At 35.1% G+C, this 15,564-nt stretch overlaps 2 protein-coding genes and 1 pseudogene across 2 annotated transcripts; 2 read left to right on the forward strand and 1 right to left on the reverse strand.

The window, feature by feature from the left end:
* Positions 1-4,159: 4,159 nt before the first annotated feature.
* LOC120210291 (auxin-responsive protein SAUR72-like) lies at positions 4,160-4,598 on the reverse strand. The gene has a single exon (XM_039209054.1). The coding sequence runs from the start codon at positions 4,544-4,546 to the stop codon at positions 4,199-4,201; it is 348 nt and encodes a 115-aa protein (XP_039064985.1). The 5' UTR covers positions 4,547-4,598; the 3' UTR covers positions 4,160-4,198.
* Positions 4,599-9,195: 4,597 nt separating this feature from the next.
* On the forward strand, positions 9,196-11,623 carry LOC120210383 (G-type lectin S-receptor-like serine/threonine-protein kinase LECRK3). The gene is made up of 2 exons (XM_039209133.1): positions 9,196-11,314; positions 11,421-11,623. The coding sequence occupies exons 1-2, from the start codon at positions 9,196-9,198 to the stop codon at positions 11,621-11,623; spliced, it is 2,322 nt and encodes a 773-aa protein (XP_039065064.1).
* Positions 11,624-11,980: 357 nt separating this feature from the next.
* On the forward strand, positions 11,981-14,469 carry LOC120210311 (annotated as a pseudogene).
* The last annotated feature ends 1,095 nt before the right edge of the window (positions 14,470-15,564 follow it).

A 15,564-nucleotide genomic window follows, 5' to 3' on the forward strand; every position in this document is an offset into this window, starting at 1 on the left:
GAACCTCATCCCGAACATGTGGGCACCAATTTTTCACCCATTGTTGGGGCCACTAAACTACGTATCCAATACTCACCAAATGTCAGTGGACTCTCCAAATGAAAGCAATTGATCTTTTTTATTGAATGTAAGCGGGATATACATAAGGTTATAAATATTATTTATTTTTGTTGATGAAAAAAATAAAACTATAATGAATTTCGCCGATTTATCTCTTTTAATTTAAATTGATAATTATGACTAGTGATTTTATGAATAGAGAATAGATGATCTTAGAATATGATGAACAATAAAACAAATTGTGGGGGGGGGGGGAAAGAGAAATCGATTCTTTCTTCTGATCTTGCATAGTAATTTATATATCAGTTTTTAGTGATGATGTTAGTAGCCTTGCAAGACAGATACATATTACTGTCGGTTAGTATATATATTTGTCATTAATAGATCATTTGAATTGTATCAATAGTGTCAAGAGATTGCACTTGGTTAGAGGATATAAAACCTCAGAAACTTCTATATATTCACATATTATATATTCCGAAAGTTTTAATAAACAAAGAATAAACAGCGAAAATGCATTTATATAAGAAGTTCAAAAGATATACAACTACTTTTTGTTATATCTAATTACTTTATCATAATTTTGATCTCATTAGTTATCCGTTAATTATTCACATATTATATACCCAGAATTTTATAGTTTAAAACCCAACGATTACTATCAGGCTGCAAGCACAAGAGATTTAATCATTCCCTAACTATTTTCCTAACTTCCGACATACAACACTGATGAATTAAGATTCAACTTTTCACCAGCATCAGCCATAGCATAACCAAAACTATACCAAGCTGCAGGTTGAAGAAGCTGCCTTTGTGAAAGAAGTCGGCTGTGTTGAAGTAGCAGCTGGATGATTGTTTTCGATTTACTATTGGTGTTGCTGCAACATATCTCGAAGAATCTCCGTTAAGAGTAAATAATCCTTGGGTGGCGTTTGGTTGGATGGAATCCTTGGAATTGAGGGAATTGAAATCCAATTCTACCACTTTCCCATGTTTGTTCAAGTTTGTTCAAGTTTTTCAATGGAATTGGAATCTCTCATGGCTTCAACTTTCCATCAAACGAATGGATGGAATTCAATTCCCTTGTTGGAGGGAATTAAAATTTGACCATATTACCCTCATCAATCTTTTGGTAACTTATTCATATATTGAATAAAAATATTTTTTTATTATTTCGGGTCGGGTCGGGTTTCTAATTCATATATTTGGGTCGGGTCGGATGAAACTTTATTTTGGTCGGGTCGGGTCGGTTTTTTTAAGTCTGATATTTGAGTCGGGTCGAGTTCGGGTTTAGGGTGAAAAATACCCGACCCACAAATATATATAATTTTATATTATATATTTAAGAATAATTACAATAATATCCCTCTATATATATTTTTTCAATTAAGTCTGTTTTTATTGAATAGAAATAATTTTTTATTATTTCGGGTCGGGTTGGATTTCTAATTCATATATTCGGGTCGGTGAAACTTTATTTTGTTCGGGTCGGGTTTTTTAAGTGTGATATTCGGGACGAGTCAGTTTGAGTTTTTTTAAGTGTGATATTCGGGTCGGGTCGGGTCGGGTTCGGGTTTAGGGTGAAAAAATCCGGACATACCCGAAAAAAATATAATTTTACCTTATATATTTAGGAATAATTACAATAATACCCTTCTATATATAATTTTTTTTTCAATTAAGTCAATGTTTTTATTGAATAAAAATAATTTTTTATTATTTTGTGTCGTGTCGGGTTTCTAATTCATATATTGAATAAAAATAGTTTTTGGTATTTTTTTGGTAACTAATTAACATACTCCGATTGGAATGTATCGAAATATTGCTCTATCTTTTGGTAACTTATTAACATATTTTGATTGCTATGATTTTAACTTATGATGTTTATTAGCATGATTTTTATAATTTATTGAAATGAATAATCAATCAATAAAATGAAAATTTAATATTTTTTAATTTTTTATAATATATTACTACATGTAAGTTGTAAAACAAACTAAAATAAAGCAAAAAAATAAGAAGGGCAATTCTGTCATTTTATATTACTGAAATCAAATTCATCTAATATGTCTGCGAACCAAACAGAATATGGAATTTGATTCCAATTCATGATAGATTCCAATTCCTGATAGATTCCAATTCCTTCACAGATTCTAATTCCCTCATAAACATTCCAGCGAACCAAACGCCACCTTGGTCCTAAAAAATTATAATCACTATTATTAAATGATTTTTTCATAATAATGAAAATGTAAAAATTTTAAAATAATTACCGAATTATAATTTTTTTGAATGGCTGGTGATTATAAGAATAACATCTTAACTATTGATAACACATGCACACTCGTATCAGTTGTTTGAATTCAATATCTCTAAATAGAACATCACTTCTTTTAACTATTAATATCATTTGATATGTTCAGAGAATTATAAATTTAAGATATTTAATTCGACCAAAAGATTAATGCATCTTTTAAAATAAATATGGTTTGAAGGTTTGTTGCTCCATGAAGCTTTACAGAATTGATATATTAAATTTATTAGTAATATAAGATGCTTCTGAAAAGGAAGTTTAGTAAGATGAAATTTAGTAATAAAAAGGGTGAAAAGTTATCAAGTCGTGTAGGTTACATGAAAATGGAAGTGAGGAAACGTGAATCATATAATGAAGTGATGGACGTCATGAAAACAATTCCCTATGTATCACATGCATTGCAATGCCAATTGACCACGCGTCATCGCAATGCGTCGGCTTTCAGTAAGATTGAGATTTTAGATATTGAATATCGGCAAAATTACGTGAATGTTGTGATAAAATAAATTATTTGAATTATTTTATAATTTAAAATGATTGCTATACTAATTACATATTCTATTAAAATTATATATCGATTTTAAGATCTCGTCATGGGTGTATATCGACTTCTATATTATTTGCACGCACATTAATTGATAATAACGTAGTTCAAACACAAAGAACTTTGCAGGTGACACGGAAGAGCAAGATTTCAAACAATATATAAGAAAAATTATCGTATGATCAATATTTTTTCTATGATGGTTTTATGTCTGCGGGTTAGACGTTTCAGTGTAGTCTCCTGCAGTCTCTCAGGAGCTCGTTCACGACTCCTGCTCTTTTCACCTCATAGTTCACTCTTCTCTAATAGGTTTAGAGAGATTTTTTAACGAGGTCCATGGGATGATGTACCTTGTATCATAATCAAATACAAAGTACTCATTTTTCAAAAAAAAATCCAACGAATTCTTCAATTACTATAACAATCACTCTAATTCATAAAATAATTTATGATATACTTTATTTAAATGAAATTTTCTATCACAATATTCAAACAATTTCGTCATTGAATATCTAAATTCAAATTTTATCCTACGTAATTATTATATATAAATATTTTTTAGTTATATTCAACCTTTTATCTATAATTTTTTTTAAATAATATATATTAACATAAAAATATCTAACGATTACATAGTACGTTACTAGTCACTTTCAACATTAACCTTATTTGAGGTATTTCGTATAGCTGACAGCTGTACGATTTGACTGTTGATGATGGTACAGTTCCGTAATCCCCGTTAGATATCCCATACCCTACTAAATGGCCTAAAATTTTGGCATCAAAAATGTTATTTTCAAGGATTTTCATAATAAAAATTATTTTTGAAATTAATATTTATTTTAAATTATTTTAAGATTAACACATAAATTATCAGATAAAATCATGTTAATTAGATGTGCCTTCGAGTATGTATCTTATAGATTGTATCTTTTACTTACGTGATAATACGGTTACAAGATTTTAATATTATATTAAATTAAAATAAAACAGAAATAAATATAAAAATTACACGAATTTTATTAAAAGAATAAATGACTGCAGAAATATTTATTATAAGACAAAAAAATCACATTATAATTAAAAGATAATTGATAAATGAAAAAACAAGAAGAAAATGCTTGATTCTTTTTTTTTATAAATAATTTCAGAATAAAAGAAGAGTCCTTGCCCTCGTTTTGCTGGGTTTTCAACGAACTGTTAATTTACAGCAAAGAAACCTACTTCGCCTTCACCACATTATGTACAAACGACAACGAGGCTTAATTTAATAAAATAAACTAGACCAGTTCATCGAGGCTTAAAGGTACTCGGCCTTGCCTGAAAGCTTCAAGAACACGGTCAAATACGACGACGTTAACGGGGATCCTCAACACTCCGCTTTGCTCGTACCCGTACTCTTGTTCCGATCTGTTCAACAACTCAACGAAGATCGGATACCGCAGCATCTCGGCACTGACAATGAACCTCCGGCTCGACACCGGATCGATCCCAACGTGAACCGGGAAATGCCCTTGTGGAACGTCCGATCTTCTCGCCGGAAGATTGGACGTATCGGATCGGAGCATCGAGTATTGAGTGGAGTTGTTTACCCGAACTTGTGACAGCCTCCGAATCAATTTCTTCATTATGGCCTAAAAGAGGAAAACAGAAATGAATGAGAGTATATAACAAGCGTTTTTTTTTTTATAGAGAAAGGTACAAAAAGGAGTACCGGAAAGTACATACAGATAGAAAGAAGGGATCGATAATTTCTATGTTTGAAGCATGCGTTATTTTTAAGAGGAAGTAAAAGATGGATAACCGCACATGATATCCTCTCCTCACAGCTACGGACACAGTAATTTTTTTTGGATAAGTAAATTATATTACATCCAAAGAAAATGCAGCAAAGCTGCTACAAGAGAACTATCTCAATCTATATCAGTTCCCAGTTTGTGTACATGTCTCTATTACCATCAACTATAATGTGTAAACTAAGGCTATACTATTTAATTTTCACTGCTTCCTTAATTTTATTTACAGTATCCTCACTTGATCGAGAAAAGCCCCTGAATAACTTGAAATTGCATTATTCCCACACGTAATACATAAAACCAGACTAGGCCAACTTTAAAATACGTGTTCGAAGCGATTTACCCTTCAGGCTTACAACCAGCCAATTGAGGCGCTGGTCCCAACTATAAGCAATGCTACGAATCCCACATAGCCCTAGGACAACATTCCAAACATTCCTAGCATATGAGCAATCTGCAAATAAATGGTTGTGCGATTCCATACCAAAACCATAAACAATGCAAGCATCATCATTAACCACACCAAAACGAATAAGCATGTCTCTAGTTGGCAGCCTATCGAGAATGACCATCCACAAAATTAAAGAAAATTTAGGAATGTGGGAAGGGAACCAAATGATCTTGTGCCAACTCACCTTCTCCCTACTAATTCTGATGTTGTCCCAAATCCATTTGCTTTTTATCAGGCTTAAATTATCACAAAGGGAAAACAATCTACTCGCATCATCCCGCAGCCTCAGTAATTTGTTTAAAATCCAACTATAGTGAGGCTTACAACCAACCTCCCAATAACTTTCAGATTTAAAGCAATAAGCTTGTAACCAGGCGATCCACAGAGAACCTTCATTAGCCAGGATGTTCCTAATTAGCAGCAAGCAACAAGATTTACTCCAAAGAGCAAGGTCTTTAAGTCCTAATCCACCCTCGGACTTCAAGGAACAGATCTGACCCCAGCCCACACGGGCTCCTCTGGCTGAGGCGTCACAACCTTTCCATAAAAAACACATACATAATCTCTCGACATCCTTAATGACTCCTTTAGGAATGACAAGCTGCCGACACCAAAAATTAAAGATGCTAAAGAGGACAGATTTGACAAGCTGCAATCTCCCTCCAAAGCTAAGCTTTTTGCTGGACCATTGGTTCAATTTGTCCTTAATTCTTTCCAACAAAGCAGCACAATCCTTACTAGAAAGTTTGCGAGTGACTAGGGGAACCCCTAGATACCGGACCGGAAGCTGTGCCACATGAAATCCAGTGGCTAACCGAATCTGATCAAGAATGATTTGATTCAAGCCACACGCGAAGAATTCAGTTTTAGAAACATTCAGCTTGAGCCCTGAAAATTCATAAAACTTTTCTAAAGTACTCTTAACACCTAGCACCGAATCAAGGGAACCATGGCAGAATACTAAGAGGTCATCCACAAAGCAGAGATGAGTGAACTGAATTCTTTTGCATTTTGGGTGAAATCTGAAAATTCCCTTCCTATCAGCAATATTCAAGAGCGATAACAAAACATTCATCACAATGAAAAACAGATAGGGTGACAAGGGATCACCTTGCCTAATCCCCCTTGCACCCTTAAAATAACCCACCAAGCTGCCATTCAAAGAGACCGAGTACATGGGTGTAGTGATGCAAACTTTGATCCAATTACAGAATTTATCAGGGAGACCCATCGCTTCAAGAACAACCAACAGAAAATCCCAATTGACAGAATCAAAGGCCTTCTGAGGTCTATTTTAATAGCACATCTAGGAGAAAGACTTTTCCTATAATAGCCCTTGACCACTTTGTGAGCTATCAATGTATTTTCCACAATATTCCTACCCGGACAAAGTAATTTAGTTAAGTGAAAACTTAAAAAAATTATATTAAAAATTTTAGGGGTTTAAAGTTACAAAATTTTAAGGATATAAAATTAAATAATCGATAAAAAAATAAAAAAATAAAACCCCTAAAATATAAGAGAATTTAAAGTTTCTAAAGGATGTATATGCATTTCCAACACCCCTCGGTCCATCATCATCTCTCGACAGACATGCATGATGATTCATCGTCCCAATTTTTAGGTGTATTTTCGAATTTTACAGTCTATTTTATGAAAGCTAGTAAATTAATTTACACATTTTAATATGTCACGATTTAGTTATTAAATTTTATAATGAAATTTTAAAACGGATCTTAACAAAAATAATTAAAAAAGGATCACAATCAACAATCGAAATTGAAGTGTCAATAAGACGATTAAAAATGATATTTGGACAATTAATTTTGGATAGTTAGGTAGTAGAACATGTGGTTATAACTTGGTTAAGTAAAATTCGATTTGATTCAATTTTTTTCTTTAATTTTATATTATTCAAGTCAATTCTAATTATTAAGCAATTTATGAGTTTGAAATGAGTGAAAATTTAAATATTTCAACCCACCGAAAAACTTTAAATTTAGTTAAGTATTTTGATAGTTTTACGATTTGATCCTTGATGTTTAATTTATCATTCATTTAAGTCTATTCTTTACCAAATTTGAACAACATGCTCCTAAGTCATTTTAGAATACCTATGTATCTTCAATTTTTATTTTTGACCACAAATTTTCTACTTTTTCAATTTAGTCCTTCAACTTTGTATGATTTCATGATTTCTTCAATTCATCTTCATTTAAAGTCTATTTTTTGACCAAATTTGAACCACATGCTCATCTACCACTATAAAATACCTATATAACTTCAATGTATATGTTTAACTACACATTTACCTTTTTTCAATTTAGTCTCTTAATTTTATATTTTATTCAATTTAATCTTTTAATTAACTACATTTTTTTACATATTCTTTCTCTCCATCAATTCATTGACTTAGTTGTACTCTTACCAATACTTTATTATCAAAATATCTTATTTGAAAAAATAATATTATAAATAAGTTTTATAATTTCAAATTATATTCGATTTATTAAATAACATTAAAATCTCTCTCTCTCTCTCTATATATATCTTATTTGTTTAGAGAAAGTGGAAAAATTGAACCAACCTATACCACAATATTGTAAACAATTACAATTAAATTTCTATATAAAACTGCCGCTGCCTTATGGGAGACAGCCATACAAGTGAATACCATAGCAGAATTGGTAGTAAATTATTGGAGTTTTCTAATTAAAGCAGATGATTTATCCCTTTGATTTTTCGTAAAAAAAATATTCCATCTCAACTCCTCGTTGTGAACTCTCCGATGTTAAGTGTCAATATTCTAATTTCTCTTGATCATCATTTCTACATCAATATTTTTACGTTTAGATGGACAAAGGAAGGATTTAATAGAAGAAATGAATTTTCCTTTTCTGGGTTTTCGATATTTTTTTTCGTATTTATACTTTTTTTTATATGCCTGAACAGATAAATTACAATACACAGAACTCTCTTTATGATGAAGTATATTATATATATATATATATATATATTAATAATTTAAAGTGATTATAAAATAGTATATATTAATTTTTTTAACTAATTGATAATATACTACGCTTTATAAATTAAGCTTTCCATTTTCAAACCTAGAATTACAGCTGAACGCGTTATTGCGGAGACAAAGGTGAGATATTGGTATGTTATGAGGGAAATGTAAATTTCCAACAAAATCATGGTCAACACAAGGTTTTTCTGAATTCATCTTTGCTTGTATCATCAATTTTTCCAAGCTTGATTGGTGGTGCTGTCGTACGTGCTTAATTAGTGCCGGAAAGAAGTGTTCAATGTTTCAACACTTGGAATTTGTTGCCTTACTATTTTATTTTAAATACGAATAGTTAAATTTATTATTGTTTTTAATTGTGACCAAATTGATAGAGTGTACAAATTTTAAGAATAAAATTATTATTATACCAGTCCACGTTAGACATTTGTTTCAATTTTAACACAAAGTAACTAAATTATAACTTTGAAAAAAATAATCTACTTATAATGGAATTAATAATTGAGTGACTTGTGGTGTATTTTACTCATATATATAAGTTGGAATAAAGTGTATTTTACTTGTAGTGTATTTAGTAAGCTAACTATCACTTTGATTCTATTTTAGTCACCTAACAATTATTTTTTTCAAAATCATACCTAAAGTTATATTTTGGTCTCCCATCATTAAAAAATTAACAAAGATAATAATATGTCACCATAAGATAATTTCACATCATCATTGATAAAAATATAAAAATTGTCACATAAGCAGTTCTATTTATTTTTAGTGACAGGTGACTAAAACGTAATGTTAGATATGATTTTGAAGAAAAAAATAGTTTAATGACCAAAACGGAACCAACATAATAGTTGGATAACTAAATACACAGTTTACCCTTTAATTTTCAGCCGAAAATGCATCCAGCCCCGCATTCACGCCTAAAATTTCTATATATGTAATAAAATTCTTTTCAAAGCAACTCATCCCCTCTAACTCTTGCTCAGTACAAGTTTATCAATGGCTTCAATTTTTCAGCCTTTACTTTCAGCTTACCTATTGCTGCTCCTACCTCTTGTTGTTGCTCAAAGTAGTGCTGGTGGTGACATCGGCGTCGGCAGCTCCATCGAAGCGACGCCCGATGCAAAACAGTGGGTTTCTCTTTCAGGTGATTTCGCCTTCGGATTTCACCAACTTGAAAATAATAATGATCTTTTCATCCTCGCCATATGGTATTATAAAGTACCAAGCCGCACCGTAGTTTGGTATGCAAATGGAGATAAACCTGCTCCGACAAGATCGAAGATCGAGTTAACTGATCGAGGACTGGTTCTCACTGATCCTAAAGGTCAAATGATACGGAGATCCGAATTTGCCACTGGTGATGTTTCCATTGCAAGAATGAATGATACAGGCAATTTTGTGGTTTATGGTAGTAGTTCCGAACGACTGTGGGAGAGCTTCGGGAACCCTACCGATACGTTGTTACCGACTCAGGTGATGGAAAGAGGCGGAGTGCTTTCTTCTCGGCATAAAGAGAGAAACTTCTCCAAGGGAAGATTCCAGTTCCGATTACTTCCAAATGGAAATGCTGTGCTCAATACCATAAATATGGAATCAAACTTATCTTACTTTGCATACTACTTTAGTGCCACTTCTGATCAAGCCAATTCGTCAAATTCCGGTTTTCAAGTGAGGCTTGATCAAGATGGATCCTTTTACGTGTTGAGAGGAAACAATCAGAGAGATTCACTCAGCGCAGAAGATGACGTTGTTCCCTCCGTAGATTATTATCACAGAGTAACTCTAAATTTTGATGGAGTTCTGACGGTATCAAGATATCCAAAGAATCCCACCGGCCGCAATGGAAACTGGAGTGTTAGTACGACCATTCCAGATAATATCTGCACATCAAGAGTCGAAAAGTATGGTAGTGGAACATGTGGCTACAACAGTATCTGCACACTTAAATCCGATAAAAGACCAAAATGTAACTGTCCTCCAGGTTATTCTTTATCCGATGCGAATGACGAGTACGGTAACTGCCGAGCAGATTTCGTGCAGGGTTGTGAAACAGATGGCATAACTTCCCGAGGAGACTTATACGATTTGGTCGAACTGCAAAACACAGATTGGCCAACTGTCGACTATGAGGTGATTAGCCCTTGCACTGTGAATGACTGCAAAGCTTATTGTTTGCAGGATTGTCTTTGTATTGTGGCAATGTACAAGAAAGGAGAATGTTTTAAGAAGACACCGCCACTTCCTTATGGGAGACAGGATGTACAAATGAACACAATAGCCTTTGTCAAAGTAAGAAAAGCTGAATTTTCCCAGAAAAATCCTCCCATTACACCGCCACCTTACGGAAAAAGGTTTCGAAACTCGTTGACAATTCTGATTTCAGTGTTCTTAGGTAGCTCTGTGTTGGTTAACTTTGTGTTAGTTGGGGTGTTATGCTTGGGATCATCTTTCTTGTATCACAGAAAGATTAAAAGAAACCACTGCAACAAAAATGGAATACAAAGCAGCTTAAGATACTTCAATTACAATGAGCTCGAAGAAGCCACAAATGGTTTCGAGGAGGAGCTCGGAAGGGGATCATTTGGCATCGTTTATAAAGGGGTAATAAAAACAGATTCCGAAGATCCGATCGAAATTGCAGTTAAGAAGTTAGACAGGGTGATTCAAGACGCAGACAAGGAATTCCGAACTGAAGTGAGTGTGATTGCTCAGACACATCATAGGAATCTAGTGAAGTTGCTCGGATATTGCGATGAGGGAGAATATCGAATGCTGGTATACGAGTACTTAAGCAATGGATCATTAGCAAGCTTTCTATTTGGTGAACTAAAACCAAGCTGGAACCAAAGGACAGAAATTGCAGTGGGAATTGCTAGAGGACTATGTTACTTACATGAGGAATGCAGCCCTCAAATTATCCATTGTGACATAAAGTCTCAAAACATACTTCTCAATGATTGCTATGATGCACGGATCTCCGACTTCGGCCTGTCGAAGCTTTTGGGCCTCGATCAAACATGTACTAACACCGCTATTAGGGGTACAAAAGGGTATGTAGCACCCGAATGGTTCAAGTCCATGCCCGTAACCGTTAAGGTCGACGTGTATAGCTTCGGTGTGTTGCTGCTGGAAATAATTTGCTGTAGAAGAAATGTAGCTATGGATGTTGGTGAAGAAGAAAGCAATCTTGACAGAGTGGGCTTGTGATTGCTTTTCCGAAGGTGGCGTCGAAGCTCTCATGGAGAACGACCCGGAAGCCTTAAGTGACAAGATGAAGTTGGAGAGGTTTGTAATGGTTGCTCTTTGGTGCATTCAAGAAGACACCTCTCTAAGACCCACCATGAAGAAAGTTCTGCTGATGCTTGAAGAAATAATTATGGTTCCTGCTCTTCCATTGCCATGTCCATCATATATGCTGGCATAATACACTAATTATTTGCTTAGATACAATTTTTTTATCACACCTAATGTTTGGGAGTATTATTTAATTAACTTCTCTATTTCGAACCCTACATGTACAGCTCAACGCGTTTTTGCGTAGACTAGTTACATCATGGTTAAACTACAGCTTCTCTATTAATTGGCCTATATTACGAAGGAAACTTCAATTTATGACAAAATGGTGGTCCATTGTAGACTTTTCTTAATTTATATTTGATTATAACATCACATTTTCAATGCTTGATTGCTCCTCTCATCCCATCGTGTTTAATGCTCCAAGGAAAATTCAAGTGTTGAACGATTCAACATCAGGAATCAGTAGTTTTACCGTGTAGTAAGCTCTATTTCAAAGCAACTTAGCTCTCTCTAACTCAGAACTTGTTCATCCATGGCTTCAATTTTTCATCCTTTCTTTTCAGCTTACCTATTGCTGCTCCTACCTCTTGTTGTTGCTCAAACTGGCACCGGTGACATCCGTGTCGGCAGCTCAATCGAAGCGTCTCGGGATGCAAAACCATGGATTTCTCCTTCCAGTGATTTCGCCTTTGGATTTCACCAACTTGAAAATAATAATGATCTTTTCATCCTCGCCATATGGTATTATAAAGTACCAAGCCGTGCCATAGTTTGGTATGCAAATGGAGATAAACCTGTTCCAACAAGATCGAAGGTTGAGTTAACTGCCAATCGAGGACTCGTACTCAGCGATCCTAAAGGTCAATTGATATGGAGATCCGAGTTTGCCACTGGTGATGTTGCTGTTGCAAGAATGAACGATACAGGCAATTTTGTGGTTTACGGTAGTGGTTCAGAACGACTGTGGGAGAGTTTCAAGAACCCGACCGGCACATTGTTACCGACTCAGGTGATCGAAAGGGGCGGCGTGCTTTCTTCTCGGCATAAAGAGAGCAACTTCTCCAAGGGAAGATTCCAGTTTCGTTTACTTCCAGATGGAAACGCTGTGCTCAATACCATAAACATAGAATCCAACTATGCCTACGTTGCATACTACATTAGTGGCACTTATGATCAAGCAAATTCATCGAATTCGGGTTTCCAAGTGAGGCTTGATCGAGATGGATCGTTTTACGTTTTGAGAGGAAACAATCAGAGATTTTCACTCAACTCGGACGATTTTGTTCCCTCTACGGATAATTATTATAGAGTGACTTTGAATTTCGATGGCGTTTTGACACTAACTAATTATCCAAAGAGTTCCACCGGCGGTGGTCGAAACTGGACTGTCGGTACGACGATTCCGGATAATATTTGCTACACTAGTTATGCAGAGTTGGGTAGTGGAACATGTGGCTATAATAGTATCTGCACACTTAAATCCGACAAAAGGCCGGAATGTAAATGCCCACCGGGTTATTCTTTATCCGATCCGAATGAAGAGTATGGTAATTGCCAAGCAAATTTCATGCAGGGTTGTGAAGCAGATGCCCAGAATTCCCCAGGAGATCTATACGATTTGGTTGAACTGCAAAATACCGATTGGCCGACTGCCGACTACGAGTTGATTAGTCCATGCAACGTGAATGATTGCAAAGCTTACTGTCTGCAGGATTGTCTTTGTATAGTGGCAGTGTACAATGAAAGGGGCTGTTGGAAGAAGGCACTGCCACTTCCATATGGGAGACGTGATACGCAAGTGACTTCGGTTTCGTTTCTTAAAGTACGAAAAGCTGAATTTTCCCAGAAAAATACTCCAATTATACCACCCTCATACAAGAAAAGCTACCAAACTTCATTGACAATTCTGTTTTCAGTGCTTTTGGGGAGCTCTGTGTTGGTTAACTTTGTATTTGCTGGGGTGTTATGCATGGGATCATCTGTCTTGCATCACAAAAAGGTTGAAAGTGATCAGAGCAACAAAAATGTCATACAAAGTAGCTTAAGGTACTTTAAATACTCGGAACTCGAAGAAGCTACAAATGGTTTCAAGGAGGAGCTCGGAAGGGGATCATTCGGCATCGTTTATAAAGGGGTAATACATACAGATTCTCGAGGGTCCGACCGGTGTTGCGGTTAAGAAGTTAGACAGGGTGGTTCAAGACATAGACAGGGAATTCAGAACTGAAGTGAATGTGATTGCTCAGACACATCATAGGAATCTAGTGAAGTTGCTCGGATATTGCGATGAGGGCGAATATCGAATGCTGGTATACGAGTACTTAAGCAATGGGACATTAGCAAGCTTTCTATTTGGTGATCTAAAACTAAGCTGGAGCCAAAGGACCCAAATTGCAATGGGAATTGCCAGAGGACTGTGTTACCTGCATGAGGAATGCAGCCCCCAAATAATCCATTGTGATATAAAGCCTCAAAACATACTTCTCGATGATTACTACGAGGCTCGGATCTCCGACTTCGGGCTTTCGAAGCTTTTAGGCACCAATCAATCGTTTACTAATACTGCCATTAGGGGCACAAAAGGGTATGTAGCACCCGAATGGTTCAAGACCGTGCCCGTAACCGTCAAGGTCGACGTGTATAGCTTCGGCGTGTTGCTGCTGGAAATCATTTGTTGTAGAAGAAATGTAGCTATGGATGTTGGTGAAGAAGAGAAAGCAATCTTGACAGACTGGGCTTGTGATTGCTTTTCGGAAGACGCCATTGACGCTCTCGTCGAGAACGATGCGGAAGCCTTAAGTGACAAGGTGAAGTTGGAGAGGTTTGTAATGGTTGCTCTGTGGTGCATTCAAGAAGACATCTCTCTGAGACCCACAATGAAGAAAGTTTTGCTGATGCTTGAGGGGATAATTCTGGTTCCTGCTCCTCCGGTATAATTAATTGCTTAGTACTTGGTAGTGTAGTATAATAAGTACATATACATATACGCATGCACATGCATAAACGTATCTTGCTTGACTAAAGTATTATATTTCCTATGGATCTAATAAATAAAATTTTCTTACAAATGATTGCAAAGCTAGTCTTTGGTTCATGTAGTTGTTAGATACATGCAAAGGAACGAAGACAAATCAATTAGATGTCCCTTGTTCCCATATGTAATGGGGTAAGGGGAGGTAAGATAGTAAGCTGCCCCCAACACCAGGTTGAGAGTAGTTTCCTTAGAAGACCTCCAAATTATGAAATGCCCTCCGTGAGACTCGATCTCACGACCTCAAGGTTAAAAACCTTGTATTCTACCAACTGAGCTGGATAGTTATCTTAACGAAGACAAATCAATTAAGGTAAATATTTAAGTATCTATCAATCCCACAAGTATTTGTTTACAGCCCGTCCAATAGATTTGGAGGCCTTATACTATATTTTAAAGAGAAAATAATTTCAGTGATAAAAAATGTATTATAATATACGATTTTAACCAAATTTTTTTGCCAAAATGACCAACTAAATCGCAATGCGATCGATAATTCGCAACACGAATTTTCCAAATTCGTTGCGATTTATTCCAAATTCGCGTTGCGATTTATTCCATTTGTTTCTTAAGAATTTTCTCTAAAAGATAGTATTCGCACGGACGTGTCGAAAAACACGTACGACCACGACCCGAGACGAGACGGACGGCAGCGGCGCACGAGAGTCCCCCTTGTTCTCTATCACTCAACAAGGAAGTGGGAAAGCCAAGCCTTAAATACCATTCCCAATAGTGTTTCCAATACTATGTGGGATTGAGCATTACCAACACTTGTTCCTAATACTATGTGGGATTGAGCCTTAAATAGTGATATTATTTGTGAATTATAGTTAATGACTTTAGTATTTGTATGAAAAGTATTTGTGGTTCGTTTAGTTTTCATGCAATTCTAATTTATTTTCAATTAATTGTAATTGCACGATAACAATTTTTTTATTCTCGCGAGTGATGCAATTTTTTTTGAATGTTTTGCTTAAAATTGCAATAATCGCGATTGATTGTAGATTGACTTTTAATTATGACATATTTAATCGTAT

This window comes from Hibiscus syriacus, unplaced genomic scaffold (genome assembly GCF_006381635.1).
Source record: "Hibiscus syriacus cultivar Baekdansim isolate YM2019G1 unplaced genomic scaffold, ASM638163v2 tig00109923_pilon, whole genome shotgun sequence".
NCBI lineage: Eukaryota > Viridiplantae > Streptophyta > Magnoliopsida > Malvales > Malvaceae > Hibiscus > Hibiscus syriacus.